At 46.9% G+C, this 23302-nt stretch overlaps 1 protein-coding gene across 9 annotated transcripts in view; it reads right to left on the bottom strand.

Moving 5' to 3' along the window:
• The window catches only part of TOM1L2 (target of myb1 like 2 membrane trafficking protein), a 132144-nt gene that overhangs the window by 58771 nt on the left and 50071 nt on the right, over positions 1-23302 (bottom strand). For all 9 annotated transcript variants that reach the window (XM_025361685.1, XM_025361686.1, XM_025361687.1 and 6 more), the window contains exon 2: positions 6020-6104. In XM_025361685.1, coding sequence (XP_025217470.1) covers positions 6020-6104 — 85 coding nt within the window. The remainder of the gene's footprint in view (positions 1-6019; positions 6105-23302) is intronic.

The raw sequence follows: 23302 nt of genomic DNA, 5'->3' as shown, positions 1-23302 counted from the left end.
AAAATGAAAATTCATCCACAGGTTCTGGGAAGTACTGGCTGAGAGTAATGGGTGAGCACAAAAGCAAGTATTTATCTCTCTCCCCGGGGGAGAAGCTTCAGAGAGGAGGATCAAAGTCATGTCAAAGGAATCACAAAGTTTCAAGAAGCTGCAGCAGATTAGATAGTGTGGAGTTGGAAACCAGGAGAAGAGACAGAAGCGTGTGTCAAGAGCCAAGAGGGAGCAGAAAGAAAGGATCAGGAAGAATCAGTGGCCTGTGTTGAGGAGGCACCAAGCCCTAGCAGCTTTCCAGGGAAAGGTCAGGCTCCTCATGCAGTGCTCACAGCCTTGTGATCTGGCCTCTGGGCCATGATCAGGCTCCTCAAAGTCTCCCTGGACCCTGGACTTACAAGAACTCTTCCCTGATACCCAAACAAGCCTCCTGTCATCCCTCCAGCCACAGCCTTTATATTGTCCTTCAGCTTCAGTACTACTCTCTGGAAAAGCTTTCTCCTCATCACCCCCAAGGAGGACACGGCTACCCCTCTGCCATCACCCAAAACACCCCCTCCCCATTATTATCTTGCTCTATTGTATGTCTTCAGTTTCTCCTCTGTGCCCTCTCCAGCTTAGAAGGTAGAACACAGACAAAGATTCTATGAGCTGAGGAGGGTCCAGAGATGGCCATGAAAACGACCCAGGTCAGGGGGTCCTCATGAGAGCTGCACATCCGAGTCACCTGGAGTGCAATTCCCAGATCCACAAGCTGTGCCTTCATTGGGTAGATCTGGGGTGAGGCCTGGAAAACAGAGTCTAAAACAGTCCCAGCTGGGTGCTGCGGCTCACGCCTGTAATCCCAGCACTTTGGGAGGCCAAGGCAGGCGGATTACCTGAGGTCAGGAGTTCAAGACCAGCCTGGCCAACATGGTGAAACCCTGTCTCTACTAAAAATACAAAATTAGCCGGGCGTGGTGGTGCATACCTGTAATCCCAGCTACTCAGGAGGCTGAGGCAGGAGAATTGCTTAAGTCTGGGAGGCAGTGGCTGTGGTGAGCTGAGATCGCACCATTGCACTCCAGCCTGGGCAACAAGAGCAAAACTCCATCTCAAAAATAAATAAATAAAAAGAGTCCTAGGTATGTTATTCAGTCAGCCACTCCTGGTTAATGCCTGAAGGACTGTCATACAAGGCCTTAGGCATCAGCATTCCTTAGGCCGATAGTGACTTCAGCTCTGGACATTAGGGAAAGCCCAGGGAGAGGCCTTTGGGGCAGTTTACCAATCTGCACCCACCAGGACCACAGCCTCCCATTGGTAAAGCATTGTATAAATACAAGAAGTACAGGCAGCACTTCAGTGGCTGTAGCCAGGTGACCCTGTGCTTGCATCCTGCATGTGCCCTTCCAAGTTGTGCTGCAAGGCCTTTGGCAAGTGACCAAACTACTCAGCCTCAGTTTCCTTAACACTGAAACAGGCTGTCACTACCATATAGAACTGCTGGGGGTAGGGGTCGCTGCTTGTGATGAGGCACTGCAGGGCTGGACACAGGGCCTGGCACATGGCAAGTGCTCAGAGATGGCAGAGAGGGTAAGGACAGTGAATCCACAGAGATCATCACCAAGACTGGGCAGATAACTGACACCCAAATGAAAGTGATGACAAAAGTCAAGGGCAATGGAAATCTTTAAAGGGAAATAGTAAATCCATATATATAGTATGGATATGAAGATACAGTTATGTAGCCAGATACTTCATGTATATTTAGTCCTTTAATTCTCATAACAACCCTATGAGATAGGTATTATTGGCAACCCCATTTTATAAATGAGAAAATGGGACACAGACACAGGGAGATGAAGTAACTCACACAGGATCGCACAATAAGCGAGTGGTGACCTAGGACTGCTCCAGGCTGGGGTGTCCACCTTCCTCCCCTTTATCCACCTGCCTCATCTGGCTGATACCCTGGCACTCTGTAAGACTCCAGTCTGGTGTCACTTCCTCCAAGAAGGCTTTGCTGCCAAAAGTCCCAAGGCTGACCATTGCCACTGCACTAGTGTCCGTAGCTATACATAGCTTTTCTCTCTCTCCCTGCCCCCCACCCAGCACTTGTTATGCCGTGTTATGCTTATGTTTATATGCCTGCATTCCTCATCAGACTGTGAGTGCCTTAGAGACTTCATTCATTTATTCACTTATTTAACAAATATTTATTAACAGCTAATCAAATGCATTGTGCTAGGTGCTAGGGACAAAATGGTGAGTAAAACAGATGGAAATCCTGTCTTCATGGAGCTCACAGCCTTGTGGGGGTTGCAGGGCAAGACAGACACTAACAACCATCCCACAGATCTATAAGTTTAAACTGTGATGAGCATCAGTACAACACAGGTTATGAAATCATATAACAGAGGACTTGTCCAAATCAGGAGGGAAGGGGGTTAGGGAAATGAGATTCAAACTGAGAGATCCAGTGAATGACGGGCTCTACTTAGTGAGAGAGATGACGAGAACAGAAGGGACGGCAGGTCAGAGGCCCTTCAGGGAGGGCGCAAAGGGGTGGGTGGGGCGCCCTACTGTCAGTCCAACTTGTGGGAGTTTCTTCCACTTAGGAAGAGATTTTTTTTTTTTAAGATGGGGTCTCACCACATTTCCTAGGCTGGTCTCAAACATCTGGGCTCAAGCAATCCTCCCGCCTCAACCTCCTGAATAGCTGGGACTACAGGCATGAGCCACTGCACCTGGCTAGGAAGAGATTTTGGAACACCTCACAGCAGAAGCAAGGAGAAAACATTCTCAGGAATCACTGAGGTGCTCTCAGTCAAAAAGGTAGCAACAGGAGATTTAGCCACTTGAAGAGGAAGATGTGTGTGACCAACCTTCTGGGAACTGAGGATTTGAAAAAGAAGGCATGGCCCCTTCAGAATGAGGAAGCTCCTGGGGTTCCTGGGCTTCCTGCCCTCAAGCCATAGAGATATTTGAGCAATTCACTGGAAGATAAGAGTTGCCAACGTATTTGTATATTGCTCAAATCTGTAGAGAATTTCAAGCTGCGCCCAGGAATGTGGAAAATTCAAGGAGCTGAAAGATCAGCAGGGTTGAAGAGCTCAAAGCGGAGCTGCCGAGGGGTCTGGGGCTCCTCAGGAGGGTATTGGTTAGGGTTTTTACCCTAAGTGTCTGTGAAGGCCCTGAAGGCTTGTTAGCAAGGGATCAACTTGCTGGTTCAGCAGCAGGAAAGGACAGGAGGGAAGGGGCCGAAGCAGAGGTCCACCTCTAGGGTAAAGCGCAGACACCACAGAATGCGGCACCTGACCCTGACTACCTTTCCAGCTGGATTCCAGACCCTCCTACTCCCCCAACATCACCCTGTCTACCCTAGACCACTTGCATCCCTTGACACACTGGTCCTTTTGACGTCACCCTTGGCTACAGGACACATTTCTCCTGCCATCCTGGAAGACAGTCCCTCCACGAGGCATTTGTACCCACCTTTCCCTCTGGGACCATGGTATCAGGGACAGGCCTTGACCACAGCCCTTCCCAGTCCCTCCAGGTGAGCCTTCAAGGGCAGGCTGGAACATTCACCTTGGCATCCTGCAGCTGCTATACCTCCACCGCTGGGGGTCAGTAAACATGGCCGGATGACTGGACAAACAAGTGAATGAGTGGTGTGTGAGGAGGACGTGAGGAAGGTAGCCACTCTGAGCCCAGTGATGATGGGATTAGAGATGTGTAGTCCCTAACAACTATTTGTGAGTCACATCTGTGTGCCAGGTACCAAGTTGATCACCTATATTTAGCTGGTGAAAATATGCCACCTTTCACCAAAGACTCCCACGTTTTCATCCAGTGCAGGCCACTGCCCCCAACTCAAGTTCCCTGTGCAGTTCCCTGTCACATCTTCCAGGAGCTTGGCTGGCAGCACAGATCTACTCCTGATCTCTGCTCCCCAGCCTGTTCCACCTCAGGAAACAGCAGCTCCATCCCATGGCTGTTCAGGCCCTGAACCTTGCAATTTCCCTTGACTCTTCATTCCTTTCCCATGTCTGCCAATTTCATTGGTTCTACCTTCTAACACATTCAGAATCCCATTACTTCTAACCATCATCTCACACCAGTATTACTGTGATAACCTCCTCACTGAGTTTTCTTTCTTCTTTTCTTTTTCTTTTTAGAGACAGAGTCTTACTCTGTCCCCCAGACTAGAATGCAGTGACACCATCCTAGTTCATCACAGCCTTGAACTCCTAGGTGTAAGCAATCTTCCTGCCTCAGCCTCGTACAGTGCTGGGATTACAGGTGCATGCCACTATGCCAGGCCGTCTCTGGGTTTTCTGCATCTGTCCTTGGTCTGCCCCCAGCCAGACCACTCTGAACAAATAGATTGACCTCTTTCCAACAAGAGTGGGACCATACCACTCCTCTGCTTGAATCTCCAAAAAGGTTGAAGCCAGAGTCGCTGTGGTTCTACATGGCCCTGCATTATCTGGATCCCCAATATGTCACTAACTTCTTCTCCAGGTACCCTCTTCTTTGACCACTCCACTCTGGGCCCATTAGCCACCTTGCTATTTCTCAAACACATCAGACACCCCCTGTCCCAGGACTTCTGGGTTTGCTGTTCCATGAGCCTTGACAGTTCTTCCCTTGTATAATCCTCACCCCCTACACCCTCATTTCCTTTAAGTCTTTGTTCAATATCACCTTCTAAATGAGACTTTTCTGTTGTTTTGTCTTTTCTTTTTGAGACAGGGTTTTTCTCTGTCACCAAAACTGGAGTGCAGTGGCATGCTCATGGCTCACTGCAGCCTCGACCTCCTGGGCTCAAGTGATCCTCCCACCTCAGCCTCCCAAGTAGCTGGGACTACAGGTATGCACCACCAGGCCTGGCTAACTTTTATATTTTTTGTAAATACAAGATTCAACCGTGTTCCCCAGGCTGGTCTCGAATTCCTAGGCTCAAGCGACTAGCCCACCTTGGCCTCCCAAAGTGCTAGGATTACAGATGTGAGCCACCCAACCCAGTCAAGACTTTTCTTGATCACTCTATTTAAAATTGCTAATTCCTAGCCTCCTCTCTCCCCATCTCCCTTCCACAGTCTTGTCCTCATCTGACCAGGTTATATGTTTAATTATCTTGTTTATGGCCTGCCTCCCTACTACTCTAGAATGGTAGCTCCCCAAGGGGAAGGAATCTATCTTGTTCACTGCTGTGTTCTCAGTATTTACAATAGGCCTGGCACAAGGTAGTCATTTGAGAAATATTTGCTGCATGAAAACAGGACCAAGCTTGAGAGGCTGGTCCCCAGTTCACACATGGCAAGGCTAGAGTGACAGTGCTGCAATGCCAGCCCAGGGATGCCTGAGTCCCAACTGCTCTCCTTGCCACTCTGAAAATGGTTTAAGAGGGCATGGCTACAGTAAAGTAAGCGTTAGTGGTATGGACAGAGGGCTAAATACAGACCAATTTGGAGGAAGTACAAATTGAGTGCAGCTATAAAACAAAAGAAGAGGATACAGGAAATAACAACAGGAACGGATCCAGCAGTGCAGGAATGCAGGAGGGGCAACGTGGCCTAAGTCCACTCATGCCGCTTTCCCACTCCCGGCTGTGTCTGCTCCATGCCCTGGACCTCCCTCCATGGACACTGTGGTGCTCTCTGACTCCCGGCAAACCAGAGATAGGCTGTGAAGGAGAGGCAGAGGCCAGGAAGGAGGGGAGGGAAGAGGTGACACTTGGGCTGCAGAGACTAATGGCCACTGGGAACCAAGTAATCAAGCAGCTTCATTTCTACTTGTGATTAAAAGCAGGTGATTAAAAGAGGTGTCTCTGTTCTACCTCCAGCACTGCCACTGGGCAAGTGGGGGAGGGATGAAGACAAAAAGGACAGATAATTCAGAGTGTCAGCTTATTCAATGCCAAACCAAACAGACTAGAACACAAAACAAAAAATAAAATCTGCCACCCTCAGGCCCTGACAAGCTTTGAGTGGCCCCTAAAAGCTGAGAGAGGCTTCCCAGGAGAGGGGGGCACACGTACCCTTCCTCCGTCTCATTGATGATGTCACAGATCTCCATATTCAATGTCCAATCCTCACTTTGCAGGGAGCCATCTGTTGCCTTTTCTGTGAAATCAGAGAGAAAATGGGTTTACATTTCTCCTGGAATAAGTGGGCCTTGGCAGGAAATGGGAAGAGACCAGAACCACCACATTCTCATCCCAAGCAGATGGGCTGAGCCGACAGAGCCATTCTAGGGGTGCTATTATCACAAGAGAACACCCGGGAAAGGTCCTGGCCTGAAGGCTGGAGTTTATAACTAGGTTCTTCATTCACCAAACTCTAGACTGAAAAGCTTATGACAGGCCTAAGCCATCAAAAATCACCCCAAACATGAGGATATTAGGTTTATGAACCCACAGAGTCTGGAGCCAAACTACCTACCAAACTAGGTTCAAATACAGGCTCTACTGCTTACTAGTTGTGTGGTCTTGGGTAAGTTACTTAACTTCTAGGTGCCAAAGCTAGTGAAAACAACAGTACTTACCTGATATATGTTATGAAAATTAAATGGGTTGATATACATGAAACACTTAGAACAGAGCCTGGCACACAGTGCTATACAGGTATTTGCTATTGGGATTATTAAAAATCAATTGTTGGCCGGGCGCGGTGGCTCACGCCTGTAATCCCAGCACTTTGGGAGGCCGAGGCGGGCGGATCACAAGGTCAGGAGATCGAGACCACAGTGAAACCCCGTCTCTACTAAAAATACAAAAAATTAGCCAGGCGCGGTAGTGGGCGCCTGTAGTCCCAGCTACTCAGGAGGCTGAGGCAGGAGAATGGCGTGAACCCAGGAGGCGGAGCTTGCAGTGAGCCGAGATCGCGCCACTGCACTCCAACCTGGGCGACAGCGTGAGACTCCGTCTCAAAAAAAAAAAAAAAAAAAAAAAAATCAATTGCTGTAGTTAAAAACTACATTTCAGATAAGGGGGAGAAAGAAAGGACCATCAGTTATTAAGCCACTGTAGGCATGGTGTTGGGTGCTTCATGTACATTATTTTATCTCATCCACAAAATGACTTTCTGACCATTCAGTGAGGAAAGGACAGTATTTTCAACAAATGGTGCTGTGAAAATTGGATTGCCACATGCAAAAGAATGAACTTGGACCCTTTATCTTATAACATATACAAAAATTTACTCCAAATGGATCAAAGACATAAATGTAAGAGCTCAAACTAAAAAACGCCTAAAAGAAAACATAGTGAAAAAGCTTCGTGACACTAGATTCGGCAATCATCTCACAGATATGACACCAAAAGCAGAGGCAACAAAAGAAACATTTTGAACTACATCAAAATAAAAACTTCTAGGCATCAAAGGACACAACAGAGTGAAAAGGCAACCTGCAGAGGAAGAAAATATTTGCAAAATTATATATATGATAAGGGGTTAATATCCAGAAGATGTAAGTAACTCCTATAACTTAACAACAAAAAAACCCAAACTATGCGATTAAAAAATGGGAAAGGACTTGAATGATATTTCTCCAAAGAAGATATACCAATGGCTAACAGGTATATGAAAAGAGGTTCGACATCACTAAGCGTTAGGGAAGTGCAAGTCAAAACCACAATGAAACATCACCTCACACCCATCAGGATGGCTCCTATCAAAAAAGTAGAAAATAAACAAGTGTTGGCAAGGATATAGACAAATTGGAACCCTTTTACACTTTTGATGGGAATGTAAAATGGTACAGCTGCTATGGAAAACAGGATGGTAGTTAAAACATAGAATTACCCAGCAAGGTGCAGTGGCTCATGCCTGTAATCCCAGCACTTTGGGAGACCGAGACGGATGGATCACCAGGTCAGAAGATCGAGACCATCCTGGCTAACATGGTGAAACCTAGTCTCTACTAAAAAAAGTATAAAAAGTTAGCCGGGCTTGGTGGCGGGCACCTGTAGTCCCAGCTACTCAGGAGGCTGAGGCAGGAGAATGGCATGAACCTGGGAGGCGGAGCTTGCAGTGAGCCGAGATCGCACCACTGCACTCCAGCCTGGGCGACAGAGCGAGACTCCATCTCAAAAACAAAACAAACAAACAAACAAAACACAGAATTACCCTATGATCTAGCAATTTCACTTCTGAGTATATACCCAAAAGAACTGAAAGCAGGGCCTTGAGGAGATATTTGCAGAGTCATGTTCATAGCAGCAATAGTCACAACAGTCAAAAGATTTGTAAACAGCCTGTGTCCATCAACTAATGAATGGATAACCCAAATGGATATACGTAAAATGGAATATTATTCAGCCATAAAAAAGGAAGGAAATCCTATTGCATGCACAATATGGCTGAACCTTGAAGGCCTTGTGCTAAGTGAAATAAGCCATTCACCAAGACAAACACGAGATGATTCCACTTACATCAGGTACCTAAAATAGTCAAATTTAAAGACAGAAAGCAGAATGGTGGTTGCCAGAGGCTGTTGGGGGGTGCGGGGGAATGGGGAGTTATTGTTTAATGAACACAGAATTTCAGTTTGGGGAAAATGAAAGAGTTCTGGACATGGGTGTGGATGGTTGCACACAATGTGAACATACCTAATGCCACTGAACTGTACACTTTAAAATGGTTAAAATGGGCCAGGCAAGACGGCTCACACCTGTAATCTCAGAACTTTGGGAGGCTGAGGCAGGAGGGTTACTTGAATCCAGGGTTTGAGAACAGCCTGGGCAACACAGCAAGACATTGTTTCTACGAAAAATTTAAAAATTAGCTGGGTATACTGGCTTGTACCTGTGGTCCTAACTACTAATGAGGCTGAGGCAGGAAGATTGCTTAAGTCCAGGAGTTTCAGGCTGCAGTGAGATATGACTGAGCCACTGCATTCCAGCCTGGGCGACAGAGTAAGACTCTGTCTCTTAAAATACTTTTTGTTTAATGGTTAAAATGATAAATTTAATGTTACATATATTTTAAAAACCACCACCAAAAAAGAGAAAAATTACACACAGGTCAATGGACTGTTGCGTAAGGGAGTAGCAGGGTGGGGATCAGAGATCATTTGGGTCTGCAGTCTCCTTTGACAGGAACCTGGGGCCTGCAGAAGCAAAGGGAAAGGTCCCGGAGCTCAGGATCCCCAGTGGTAGAGCCAGGACCAGAGCCAGGGTCACTTGACTCCCTTACCCCTCTGGGCTGTGAGCTCCGGGAGGGCAGGGACTAGGTGTGTCTTGCCTTCCACTGGGTCCAAGTGCCCAGCACTTGGCAGCAGTGCAATGCATTTACATCAGATGAATGACCGCATTCCCATCCCTTCCTCTACGCTGTGGATTTCAGCCCTGGCTGCACATGAGAACCACCTGGGGAGCTTCTAGAGCACACCAATACCTGAGCCTCATGCCCCAGAGGTTCTACTTTGAATGGTATGGGGTGGGATTCAGGGATGATGATGATGATGATGATGACTATTATTATTATTTGAGACAGAGTCTCGCTCCATTGCGCAGGCTGGAGTGCAGTGGCATGATCTCAGCTCACTGCAACGTTTGCTTCCTGGGTTCAAGCAATTCTCCTGTCTCAGCCTCCTCAGTAGCTGGGATTACAGGCATGTGCCACCATGCTTCACTAATTTTTGTATTTTTAGTAGAGATGGGTTTCGGCATGTTGGCCAGATTGGTCTCGAACTCCTGACCTCAGGTGATCCACCAGCCTCAGTCTCCCAAAGTGCTGGGATTACAGGCACGAGCCACTGTGCCCAGCCCCCAACACTCTTGATGGTTGGGGAGGTAGATCATTTGGCTGTTTTCTCCTCCACTCTCACGGAAAGGATGTTGCTGAATGCAAAATGCTAAAACCAGTCCTCTTTTGCCTTCTGGTGTTGGCTGCTTCTGAAGTCACTATATTTAACATCAAAGTGCAGAAAGCGGCAGCCAAAAAGCCAAGCCGCTGGATTGCGAGGCTCCTCCAAACAGGGCTGCCTTGGGTTTCAGAGAGCATGCGAGGGTGGGTGGGCAGAAAAACCATGCTCAGAGCCAGCACTATCACTGCTGTCAGCGTCAAGGCTTCAGGGCATCCTGGCCTGGGTCCTACCCCAGGCAAGAGAAAATGCCATGGCAACGGCATCAGGATGCTATGCTGCTCTCGCACTGAAGATTTAATGGGAGCTGTATCTGATTACCCGAGCTCAGGCCTGCCCTGCCCTGTCCAGTCCAGCCCAGCCTGGCCCGCCCTACCCACCCTCTTTCCCAGCCCAGTCCTTGGCCATTAGCACATCACCAGAGAGGTCAGCACTTCACAATTATCCGTCCAGAGGGCTGGCTGGTGGGAACGACTTGCCCCACTGCTCCCTAGAGCACTCTGTTTCTGCTGTTGCACCAGGTTTTATTTTAGGTTTTGATGATTTAGGTGACAAAATAAATGAGACTGAACTTTGCTTTCCTCTGGCCTGGGGACAGGACTGAGTGAGGGAGCCCACATTGAGTGGCCTTAGTTCCAGAGGCAATCACATCCAACTTTGCTCTTGATTAGCTGGAAATTATTTTATGAAGAGAAAAATCAGAACTGATTTGAGCTCCTCTGTCAGCCTTACTTCCCTCATCTGTTTCAGTAGAGCTAAATACCCATGGTTGTGTTTGTGTGGCATTTTCTGCAAAATGAAAAGAAGCATTCTTTTTGGGTTGGTTCTTTATAATCAAAATGAGTATATATGTTTCAGCTTGAAAACTCGCATCCCAGTAATTGAATAGAATGCGCTGACCCTGAGGATAAGTTATCATGCCTTTGAACCCTTCCCCAGTATCATAAGAGGAAAGGAGAGGGTGAATATAAGGTTAATGGATTCTGCTGCTAAACCGAACTTGGAAATGAGGTTTCATTGATTTAATATTTCCTCTATTAAGCCTCCCAAGACTGTATCCCTTGTGGCCCTACCAAAGTGCAATCTCCGTACTTTCTTCTCCATGAGAGTCTGTGCCACAGCTTGAGTTCTGTGAAGGGGAGAGACGACTACCCCCTGGCCAGCTGTCCTCTCCCATTCCTGGCTCAAAAGAGCAGCAAGCCCAGGCCTGCAGGCAGAGCTGCTTCCATCAGGGTAAGTCTCCTCCTGAGGAGGCTGCTGGATTTATGGCTGCAGACATGCCCCTACTGTGTGTGACCCAGGTGGTGAGTCATTCTTCTGGGAGTGGACACCTTGAAGAGGAGGGGTGTTCAGAGACAGCTGCAGGAAGAGCAGGGGCAGGAGGCAGGCACCATTTCACCGCTGCAGGCTCCCAGCACACCTGGGGCTCATTCTGCCTCTGGATAAGCCATAGGGTGACAGAGGACACTGCTGTCTCAGTGGCTACATTGTGTCCTCCCCCTTAACCTTCCTGGAGCCTCTGCCCTCAGTCTTTTCTTCTCTAGACTAAACGGATGGTGCCTACCACCACCCACATTCTTCCCAGCCCTGCCTGCCCTCCCTCAGAGGGCTCTGATTTCCCTGATAGGCCCAGGTCTGCTCCTTGCTGGCTTTATGACTTTTACTCTCTTTTCCACATGCATGAAAAGGGCAGGGAGGGGGTAGGGCATCTCTGGGGCCTATCTGGCTCTTAACCATTGCTAACATGCATTCTCATCCCTTCCTCTCCTCCTCCACTTTCCCCACCTTGTAGACAATTATCAAATACTGCTTCGGTATCTGCCAGCCTGGTGCTATCTGAGGACTGACTTTGGTTAGATTTCTCCAAATCTCAAGAGCCTCCAAGCCCCTGCCCAGTCCTCTGCCTGTGTATTGCATTCATCTGAAGTCAGATTCTTACTATTTGCAGGTGGGGTTGCTTTCTCAGAGCAGGGGCTTGGAGGCACCTGGGTGGTCAAAAGTCTTTGAGTGCCAAGTGTAATGAATAAAGAGAAAAGGTTAGGGATATATCTTTTTCAGGTAAAAAAAAAAATTTAAAAAGAGCAGTAAATAAAACAATGAGGCTTTTTAATGCAGACAGAAGACTGCTGCACAAATGTTTTGAGCAACAGCTATATTTTTGGAGTGTGCTGTCACTGCTTGTAAAGTATAGCTTTTGTTTGGATGTGTGAGTTCTATCTAGTATGTTACGTAAAAAACAAGTGTCACTTCACCATAACTGCATCCAGTAAAACAAGGATACTTCCAGCCTGTACAGAGGTCTTCTATGGTATTATCCGAGTATGAGCAGAAGCGTGGATTGTACGAAACTTTTATTAAAATAGTAGTGATGGTATCCTTTCACGAATTGAGAGTTAGGATGGGGCAGTTTCAGAATTCCTCCAAGATACTAACTTCAGATCCAAACTCAGCCTTTGCTAGCAGGTGAGACTATATCATGCAAATGCCCAGTCTTTAGAGACAGAACTAGGATCAAATACTGGTACCACCAATTCAGTGATGGGATCCTGGCTTACCAGGTGTGAAGTGCTATCCCACCGTGGTTTTGTTTTGTATTTCTCTAATGACTACTGATGTTGAGCATTTTTTCATGTGCTTTTTGGCCATGGTATATCTTCTTTGGAGACATATCTATTCAATTTTTTTTGCCCCCCTCACCCCTTTTTTTAAAAGAGACAGGATCTCACTTTGTCACCTAGAATGGAGTGCAGTGGCCCAATAACAGCATCATAGCTCACTGCAATCTCGAAGTCCTGGTCTCAAGCAATCCTCCCACCTCAGCCTCCCAAGTAGCTGGGACTTCAAGCATGCACCACCGCACCTAGCTAATTTTTTTAAAAAAATTTATGCAGAGATGGGGTCTTGCTATGTTACCCAGGCTGGTCTTGAACTCCTGGCCTCAAATGATCCTCTTGCCTTGACCCCCCAAAGTGCTAGGATTACAGGCATGAGGAACAATGCCTGGTCCCATTTTTAAACTGAGTAGTTTTTTTTTCTTCTGGTTGTGAAGCTGTAAGAGTTCTTTACATATTCTGAATATTAACCCTTCCTATTTTATTGTTGTCTTTTTGCTCTCTTGATAGTATCCTTTAATGCACAAAAGTTTTAAATTCGGATTGTCCCATTTATCTAGTTTTTCTTTTGTTGCCAGTGGTTTTGGTGTCATGTTTCAGAAATCTTTGCTAAATCCAATGTCATGATTTCCACTTTTTGTTTTAAGATTTTTTTTTTTGAGATGGAGTTTTGCTCTGTTACCCAGACTGGAGTGCAGTGGCACAATCTTGGCTCACTGCAAGTTCTGCCTCCCAGGTTCACGCCATTCTCCTGCCTCAGCCTCCTGAGTAGCTGAGACGGCAGGCACCCGCTACCACATCAGGCTAATTTTTTGTATTTTTAGTAGAGACGGGGTTTCACTGTGTTAGCCAGGATGGTCTCGATCTTCTGACCTCGTGATCTGCCCGCCTTGGCCTCCCAAAGTGCTAGGATTACAGGTGTGAACCACTGCGCCCGGCCTATTTTAAGATTTTTATAGTTTTCCCTTCCCTCTTATGTGTAGGTCTTTGGTCTGTTTGGAGTTCATTTTTGCATCCATGGTATAAGATAAGGGTCCAACTTCATTCTTTTGCATGTGGATATTCAGTTTTCTAAGCACCATTTGTTGAAAAGACTGTCCTTTCCCCTCTAAATAGTTTTGGCACCCTTGTTGAAAATCAATTGACCATATATGGGAGAGTTTATTTCTGAGTTCTCTACTTTATTCCATTGGTCCATATGTCTTTCCTTATTCCAATACCACAATGTTGTGATTATTATAGTTTTGAAGTAAGTTTTGAAATCAGGAAGTGTGAGTCCTCCAACTTTGTTCCTTTTAAAGGTTGTTTAGGGCCAGGCACGGTGGCTCACACCTGTAATCCCAACACCTGGTGAGGCCGAGGTGGGGGGATCACATGAGGTCAGGAGTTTGAGACCAGTCTGCTCAACACAGTGAAACCCTGTCTCTACTAAAAATACAAAAATTAGCCAGGTGCGGTGGCTCACACCTGTAATCCCAGCATTTTGGGAGGCTGAAGTGGGTGGATCATGAGGTAAAGAGATGGAGACCTGCCTGGCCAACCAACATGGTAAAACCCCATCTCTACTAAAAATATAAAAATTAGCTGGGCGTAGTGGCACACACCTGTAGTCTCAGCTACTCGGGAGGCTGAGACAGGAGAGTTGCTAGAACCCAGCAGGCGGAGGTTGCAGTGAGCCGAGATCGCGCCACTGTACTCCAGCCTGGGCGACAAAGCGAGACTCCGTCTAAAAAAAGAAAGAAAAAAAAAAAAGAGCTGGGTGTGGTGGCGCACACCTGTTGTCCCAGGTGCTTAGGAGGCTGAGCCAAGAGAATCACTCGAACCTGGGAGGCAGAGGTTGCAAAATGAGCCAAAATCACGTCACTGCACTCCAGCCTGGGCGACAGAGCGAGACTCCATCTCAAAAAAAAATAATTATTATTATTTTAAAAATTAAAATAAATAAAGGTTTGGCTATTTGGGGTCCCTTGAGATTTCATGTGAATTTTAGGATGGATTTTCTATTTCTGAAAAAAATTTTTTCTTTTTTTTTCAGAGACAGGGTCTTGCTATGTTGCCCATTCTGGAGTCAAACTCCTGGGCTCAAGCAAATCTCCCATCTTAGCCTTCCAAGTAGCTGGGAATACATGTGCATGCCACCATGCCCGGCTTCACTGCAATTTTAACTGGGATTTCATTACATCTGTAGATCACTTTGGGAAGTACTGTCATCTTAAAAATATCAGCTTCCCAGGCTAGGCATGGTAGCTGATGCCTGTAAATCCCTTCACTTTGGGAGGCCAAGGTGGGAAGACTGCTTGAGCTCAGGAGTTTATGAATAGCCTGGGCAACATAAGGAGACCCTGTCTCTACAAAAAATTTAAAAATTAGCCAGGAGTGGTGGCTCGTGCCTGTCATTTCATCTACTCAGGAGGCTAAGGTGGGACAATCACTTGAGCCCGGGAGGTCAAGGCTGCAGTGAGTCGTAATTGTGCCACTGTACTCCAACCTGGGCAACAGAATGAGACTGCCTTAAAAAAAAACTGTCTTCCCATCTGTGAACACAGGATTTTTTTTGTTTGTTTGTTTGTTTGTTTTTGAGACGGAGTCTCGCTCTGTCACCCAGGTTGGAGTGCAGTGGCCGGATCTCAGCTTACTGCAAGCTCCGCCTCCCGGGTTTACACCATTCTCCTGCCTCAGCCTCCTGAGTAGCTGGGACTACAGGTGCCTGCCACCTCGCCTGGCTAATTTTTTGTATTTTTAGTAGAGACGGGGTTTCACCGTGTTAGCCAGGATGGTCTCGATCTCCTGACCTCATGATCGGCCTGTCTCGGCCTCCCAAAGTGCCGGGATTACAGGCTTGAGCCACCACGCCCGGCCAGGATGTTTTTCCATATATTTATGTCTTCTTTAATTTCCTTCAGTAATGTTTTATAGTTTTCAGTGCACACTTTTTTGCTGCCTTGGTTAATTCCTAGGTATTTTATTCTTTTAGAGGCTAGTGTAAATGGAATTGTTTTCTTAATTTTCTTTTCAGATTGTTCATTGTTAATGTGTATAAAAGAAACACAACTGATTTTTGAATGTTGATTTTGTATCCTGCAGCTTTGGTAAATTTATGATATTTGCTCTAGGAGTTGTGTGTGTGTGTATGTGTGTCTGTGTGTGTGTGTGTGTTGTCGTCAAGGTTTTCTACATGTAAAGTCATGTCATCAGGGAACAGAGATAATGTTATTCCTTCCTTTCCCATTTAGAGGCCTTTTATTTCTTTTTCTTCCCTAACTGCTCTGGCTACAATTTCCAATACCATGTTGAATAGAAGTGGTGAAAGGTAGCATTGTTGCACCTATATATATTTTTACAAAACACAGCCATACACCATGAGAGCAAACAAAGCTGAAGAGAAGACCCATTTGAGTCCTTATTTATTTATTTATTTATTATTTATTTTATTTTTTTTTTTTGAGACGGAGTCTCGCTCTGTCGCCCAGGCTGGAGTACAGTGGCCGGATCTCAGCTCACTGCAAGCTCCGCCTCCTGGGTTCACGCCATTCTCCCGCCTCAGCCTCCCGAGTAGCTGGGACCACAGGCGCCCGCCACCTCGCCCGGCTAATTTTTTTGTATTTTTTAGTAGAGACGGGGTTTCACCGTGTTAGCCAGCATGGTCTCGATCTCCTGACCTCGTGATCTGCCCGTCTCGGCCTCCCAAAGTGCTGGGATTACAGGCTTGAGCCACCGCGCCCGGCCTTGAGTCCTTATTCCATAAAAAATTGCAAGAGGGTAAAAACAGGAACCATATCAGGATCCGCAGGTCTTTGCAAGCCCTAAGAAAGTCACCTCAGACTTCTCCAGTCTGGAAAGCCTTCTCTCCAGCCTATCTGCCCATATCTAGCTCCCATCCAACGTCCTCTCCAGAGCCTTCTTTGCTGCTGCCCACAAGAGAGGCCCTCTGATGGGCTCCAGCACCTGATGGTACAGTCCACACAAGGACTGAGCCTTCAACACTATTCTAATGTCCTGAGAACTTTTTCAAATCTTACCGGCTTAATGAGTCATAAGTACCTTCTTGGCCCCCAACCTGAACTGGAAGCTGCTTGGAGGCAGGACATCTTCATGTCGAGAAGGCCTGACCTTATGCTGATGAGGGCCCTTTAGAAGTAAAATGATGACTGTAAATCCTTTCGAGGCCACCGGGTGACAGGCACTGGGCAGTTTGGTGAGATGAGAGCTGGGTTCCCAGCTGTCCCCGGTTCTCTCTTCAGACTTAGAAGTAAGAGAAATATGCATCCTAACGGAGTCTAGGAACAGGGAGCGTGAACTCAGATTCTGGTGAGTTCTAGTTCCGCCAATTACTGTGTGACTACAGGCAATAACCTGACCTCTCCAAGCCTTTTGGACTGCTGTAAAATGCTGCAATAATAGCACTCTCTCACACAGTGGCCGTTAGAGGAGACTAAATAATACAGAAAACACCTGACAGAGCCTCTAATACAGAGGACCTTTCCTTGCTGTTACTTCTATCCTTACTACAGCTCTTCTGAAAGGAGCTCTGCCAGTGCCCTCCCCTTGCAACCCCCTCCTCTCCCATTCCCGTGTCACCACTGCCACCTACAGGTAAACAGTCATCCACAAGCTACACCCATCAGATTCAATATCCTGGGAGCTCTAGCTTTTTGGATTTCTGGGTTACTGAGCCAGGAAGACCTCCATGCTTCCAGAAGGAAGCCCCCAAACTTGGGTTGCCCCATCTGCAGGGTAAAGGAGCAGCCACACCACAATTTCCTTAAGAATCCAAATGTTAAAACTCCAAGAGGTCTTAGAGACCATCTAGTAAACAGATTCCCCATAAGTCCACATTTCCTGGACCCCAGGAAGTGGGGCATGAGGGAGGAGGGGCCACGGTGTTGTTGCAAGCTCCTTATGGGCAGTTTCTTGCTCTCAAAGCGACCACTGAACCACTGGTCTCAAGTCTTCAAGGAAATGGCTGTCAGTCCTCTCACCAAAAAAACGGAGAAACAGAAGAGAGAATGAAAACCCCTGCTTATTTGGTTTGAGCCAGGTTCTTGACAGACATTACGTCATTTAACCCTACCATCCCACCCCCCACCCCCCCAAGCAAGTTCTCTCTCTAATAGGAAGAAAATGAAGCCTAGTGGGGTGACTAGCCCCACAGTGTGCAGACAGGAGGTAGCAATATTGCCAACCACATGACCCAGGTCTTCCTGGTAAGCCTGGCCTTGGACCCTGATCCATCCTCAGGTAGAGGGTCACTGGGCAAAGAAGACGCTGGCCTCCACAATACATGGTCCAGAGTGTTGGATGCAGCCCACCCTCCTGATTTTTAGGTGAAGGCTAAAGACCCTGGGCTAAGAAGTGTAAAGAAGAGTGCTGGTGAAAGTGTCAAGTTAAATTAGATGCTGGGTCACTTTATTCTCTTGTTCTTCTTTTTTAAATTAATACATCTTTTATTTTGAAATAATTTTAGATTTACTGAAGAGTTGCAAAGATAGAACAGAGTTCCCACTTGCTCTTCTTGCCGTTTCCGCTAATGTTCACTTTTTTTTTTTTTTTTTTTTTTTTGAGATGGAGTCTCGCTCTGTTTCCCAGGCTGGAGTGCAGTGGCGCAATCTCAGCTCACCACAACCTCTGCCTCCCGGGTTCAAGCAATTCTCTAGCCTCAGTCTCCCAAGTAGCTGGGACTACAGGCGTCTGCCACCACACCGGCTAATTTTTGCATTTTTAGTAGAGACGGGGTTTCACAATGTTGGCCCGGCTTGTCTTGAACTCCTGACCTCGTGATCCACCCGCCTTGGCCTCCCAAACTGTTGGGATTACAGGAGTAAGCCACTGCGCCCAGCTTTTTTTTTTTTTGAGATGGAGTATCACCCTATCGCCCAGGCTGGAGTACAGTGGTGCGACCCCAGCTTACTGCAACCTCCGCCTCCTGGGTTCAAGCAATTCTCCTGCCTCAGCCTCCTGAGTAGCTGGGATTACAGGCGCCTGCCACCACGCCCAGCTAATTTTTGTCTTTTTAGTAGAGACGGGGGTTTCACCAAGTTTGGCCAGGCTGGTCTCAAACTCCTGACCTGAGGTGATCCACCTGCCTTGGCCTCCCAAAGTGCTGGGATTACAGGCGTGAGCCACCATGCCTGGCAGTTCACATCTTACATAACCATTGTACACAGGCCAAAACGAAAAAGTTAACATTGATATAGTACTATTAACTGAACTCCAGATGTTATTTGGATTTCTCCAGTTTTTCCACTAATGTCCTTTTTCTGCTCATGATCTGATCCAGAATACCACACTGCATTTTGTTTTCCTTGTTTTGAAACCTTCTGTTTTCTTTAAAGACCAACAAACTCGCAAACTCCCCAACTTATTCTCCTGTCTGGAGAGCTCAGTTCTAAAGGACAGCTCTGTGTGAGCCCCAATTCCACACCCTGGCCTCATTAGGGCACCACATCCTCCCACTCCCCAAACAAAGGAACCCTTCAGGCCAGCCAAACAACAGAGAAAACAGAAGCTTGTTAGCCACACAGGCCCGAGGCTGCTGACCCAAGTTCTTTTTTAACTGGAATTCCCTTGCGGGGGATCCACAGATTTAAAATGCATTTGGGGTGTGCTCTCTAGAAGCAGAGCCACTGGTATTTGATGTATTCCGTTCTTTGTACTTAATGGAATAACTTACGTGTGAGTCAGTGTGTGAGAGTAGCTGGGGGAAGAAGCCTATTTAGGGCTGGGATGGAAATTGGCCATGGGGGAGGAGGGGCCTCTGCAGGAGCCAGCCAGGCCCCAGGATGGTGCCAGGCTTGGGGAAGAGGGGGCTGTGGCCAGCCTGTCCCAGCCTAGCAGACTGTGCAGTAATATCAGACAGTTGGGGTTGGCTGGGAGGATCAAAGGTCCTCTGGGACCTTGTGCTCAGGTTACAGTCTGCTTAAAGCAGAGGAGATAAAGGGAAAGTGGGGGCAGGCGTGTGGGGGGTTGGGATTCACCTGTCCTGTCTTCCTCTCGGCCTTTTCGTGCAGTCTGCTTTGCTGCCAATTTATTCTTCCCCAGAGCACCTCTCAGGGGCTGTTCCCCTTGCCCTCATGCCCACCATTCACCACCAGCACTCTCAGAGAAGAGAGGAGGTGTGCCTGAGAATTTCACAGTGTGCCGCGCTGTCACAAGCCCTTTTTTGAGCTTACTCCCCATGACAGAGACACACCCCAGAGATATGAATGCCACTCCTTGGGACTTCCCAGCTCAATTTAAAAACTTTAACTGTGAGGCCTCTCCCTGCCAGACTGGGATGGAAAGAAGCAAAATGGAGCTCCTACTCTCAAAGCGCTCCCCAGGAGAGACCTGCAGACAGACAGCCAGGATACAGGGCACAGACCTGAGGCTGAACAGGGGAGCAGAGGGGACTGTGAAAGCTAAGAAACAGGCCTGGTACAATGAAAGAGCAGGAATTTGAAGAGAGAGGAACATCATAGGCTGTGCAAACGGCCTCCCAGGGCCAGGGCCTCAGTGAAGGGGAGCGGTGAGAGGAGGCCAACTCTGGAGCGTCCTTTCATTTTCTCTAAGGAGTCTGGGCTTTCCACAGGAGGCAACATGGGGCTTTTCAACAGGAGTGACAAGAATATTTATGTCTGAGACAGATCGCTCTGGTAACAGCATGGGGGCTGTACTGGAGTGGAGAGACTGCAGGCAGGAAGCAGGGGGCAGGTTATCACAACTGCTCAATGAAAAAAGGAGACAAGACAGCATGTTGGTCAAGGTCATGGCTTTGAATCTGGGGACTGGGGGTCAGTCTTGGCTCTCTCTGACCTGGGACACATTTCTCACGCTCCCTGAATTTCATCCATAAAACTGGCAAAACAGTTGTACCTCCTCACAGGGTGTGGTAAGATCAAATAAGTTAGTGATGTAAGACACGAAACAGAGAACCTGGAACATAGTGGGCGCAATAAACATGAACCACAATTCTTAACTTGTATATTCTGTGGACTGCATCTTAAGAAAGACGGAATTCCAGCAGGGAAGCAGAAGGGGAGGGTGACTGTCTCCAGTGCTTTTAGTGCAGCCTCCAGGTGGAAAAGTGAAGTGGCCACCTTAACTCCCTCCTGGAGTGTGAGCAGAGAGGACCACGACAAGGCTGCAATCTGTTGGCCAGGCACCAACTAACCTGTGAGGCCAACCAGGGACCACAGGCATCACCAGGAACAAGGCTATAAAAAGGCCTCAAAGAGTGATTACAAAATTCCAAGCCAGGAGAAAGACTCCCAAAAGTTTCCCAAGGCTCATACCTGTTGTGCTCATTAAGGCCACAGTGCTGGCCAGGTGCAGTGGTTCACGCCTGTAATCCCAGCACTTTGGAAGGCCAAGGCAGGCAGATCGCCTGAGGTCAGGAGTTTGAGACCAGCCTGGCCAACATGGTGAAACCCTGTCTCTACTAAAAAAATACAAAAATTAGCCAGGCACGATGGTGTGCACCTGTAATCCCAGCTACTCGGGAGGCTGAGGCAGGATAATTGCTTGAACCCAGGAGGAGAGGTTGCAGTGAGCCAAGATGGTGCCACTGTACTCCGGCCTGGGCAACAGAGCAAGACTCTGTCTCAAAAAAAACAAAAAAACAAAAAAACAAACAAACAAAAAAAACACACACACAAGAAAAAGGGAAAAAAAGATAGAAATGACTACATATTGTATGATTCCATTTATATAAAATGTCCAGAATAGGCAAATCTATAGAAACAGAAAATAGATTAGTGATTGCTTAGGGTTGGAAGGGCTGGAGGAAATGGGGAGTGATTGCTAATGGGTACAGAATGATAAAAATGTTCTAAAACTGATTGTGGTAATGGCTGAACAACTCTGTAAATATAATGTTTTTTTAAAAAAACTCCGTGACTACACTAAAAACCACTGACTTGTACATTGTAAATGAGTGAATTGCATGGCATATGAATTATATCTCAATAAAGCTGTTGAAAAATGGGAGAAAAGCTACTAGAAATGTGTTCAATGTAGTATTATTTAAAATCCTTGGCTGGGTGCAGCGGCTCAAGCCTGTAATCCTAGCACTTTGGGAGGCTCAAGCAGGAGGACCACTTAAGCCCAGGAGTTTGAGACCAGCCTGAGCAACATAAACCTTGCCTCCACAAAAAATACAAAATTAGCCAGGCATGGTGGCACATGCCTGTAGTCCCAGCTATTTGGGAGACTGAGATGGGAGTATTGCTTCAGTCTGGGAGACTGAGGCTGCAGCAAACCGTGATCACACCACTGCACTCCAGCCTGACAGAGTGAGACCCTGCCTCAAAAATAAAATAAAATTCTTAAAACTTTTCAAATATAAAATAAAAAAGATGATTAAATATAATATATTGATTCCACTGAATATTATATAGCTATTGATATAGTTTGGATATTTGTCCCCACCCAAATTTTTTTTTTTTTTTTTTTTTTTTGAGACGGAGTCTCACTCTGTTGCCCAGGCTGGAGTGCAGTGGCGCGATCCCCACTCACTGCAAACTCTGCCTCCCGGGTTCACGCCATTCTCCTGCCTCAGCCTCCCATGTAGCTGGGACTACAGGCGCACGCCACCGCACCCGGCTAATTTTTGTATTTTTAGTAGAGACAGGATTTCACCATGTTAGCCAGGATGGTCTCGATCTCCTGACCTCGTGATCCGCCTGTCTCGGCCTCCCAAAGTGCTGGGATTACAGGCGTGAGCCACCGCGCCCGGCTCCCCACCCAAATTTTATGTTGAATTGTAGTTCCCAATGCTGGAGGTGGGCCCTGGTGGGCAGATCCTTCATGCCTTGGTGCTGTCTTTGTGATAGCTCTTGCAATATCTGGTCATTTAAAAGTGTGTGGCACTTCCTCCTCCACTCTTTCTCTCTGTCTCTTGTTCCTGTTTTCACCATGTGAGGTGCCTACTCTCCCTTCCCCTTCTGCCATGAGTAAAAGCTTGCTGAAGCCTCTCCAGAAGCAGCTGCCAGTACTATGCTTCCTATACAGCCTGCAAAACTACGAGCCAAATAAACCTCTTTTATAAATTACCTAGTCTCAAGTATTTCTTGATGGCAATGCAAGAACAACCTAATACAGCCATTATAAGTAATAATTCTTAAAACCATATGGAAACATTTTGTAATGATGTAAGAAAAAAACAAGACCCAAAATTGCTTTTTTTAAAAAACATGCGTATGGATAACGCCTGGAAGATAAATGGGAAAAAGTGAAAATAATCAGTGTGTTGAAGTATTTGGCTTAAAGGCAAATTTAAAATTTTTTTTCTGTTATTACTGTTATAAAAAGAAGGAAAGGGGATATTATACTGCAAAAAACTAAGAAAGAAAGTAGCAAACTAATAACCAAAACTAAAAGCAAGTTATTTAATTCTTTCATCAAAAATAGCTAGGTATAGCCCAGGCACAATGGCTCATGCCTCTAATCCCAGCACTTTGCCACACTGAGGTGGGAGGATCTCTTGAGCTCAGGAGTTCAAGACCAGCCTGGGCAACATAGTGAGACCTCATCTCATGTCTACCAAAAAAAAGAAAAAAAAAAAAATTAGCCAGATGTAGTAATGCACGCCTACAGTCCCAGCTACTTGGGAGGCTGAGGTAGGAAGATTGCTTGAGCCCAGGAGACGGAGGCTGCAGTGAGCTATGATGGTGCCACTGCACTCCAGCCTGGGTGACACAGTGAGACCCTGTCTCAAAAAAAAAAAAAGCTAGGTATAGGCTATAGGTTAGTTGTGGTGCCTCATGCCCATAATCCCAGCACTTTAGGAGGCCAAGGCAGGAAGACCACTTGAGCCTAGGAATTCAAGACCAGGCTGGGTAACACAGCAAGACCTTTCCTCTACCAAA

The sequence above is a fragment of the Theropithecus gelada genome, chromosome 16, assembly GCF_003255815.1.
Source record: "Theropithecus gelada isolate Dixy chromosome 16, Tgel_1.0, whole genome shotgun sequence".
NCBI lineage: Eukaryota > Metazoa > Chordata > Mammalia > Primates > Cercopithecidae > Theropithecus > Theropithecus gelada.
This window is presented reverse-complemented; position numbering and strand designations above follow the sequence as displayed.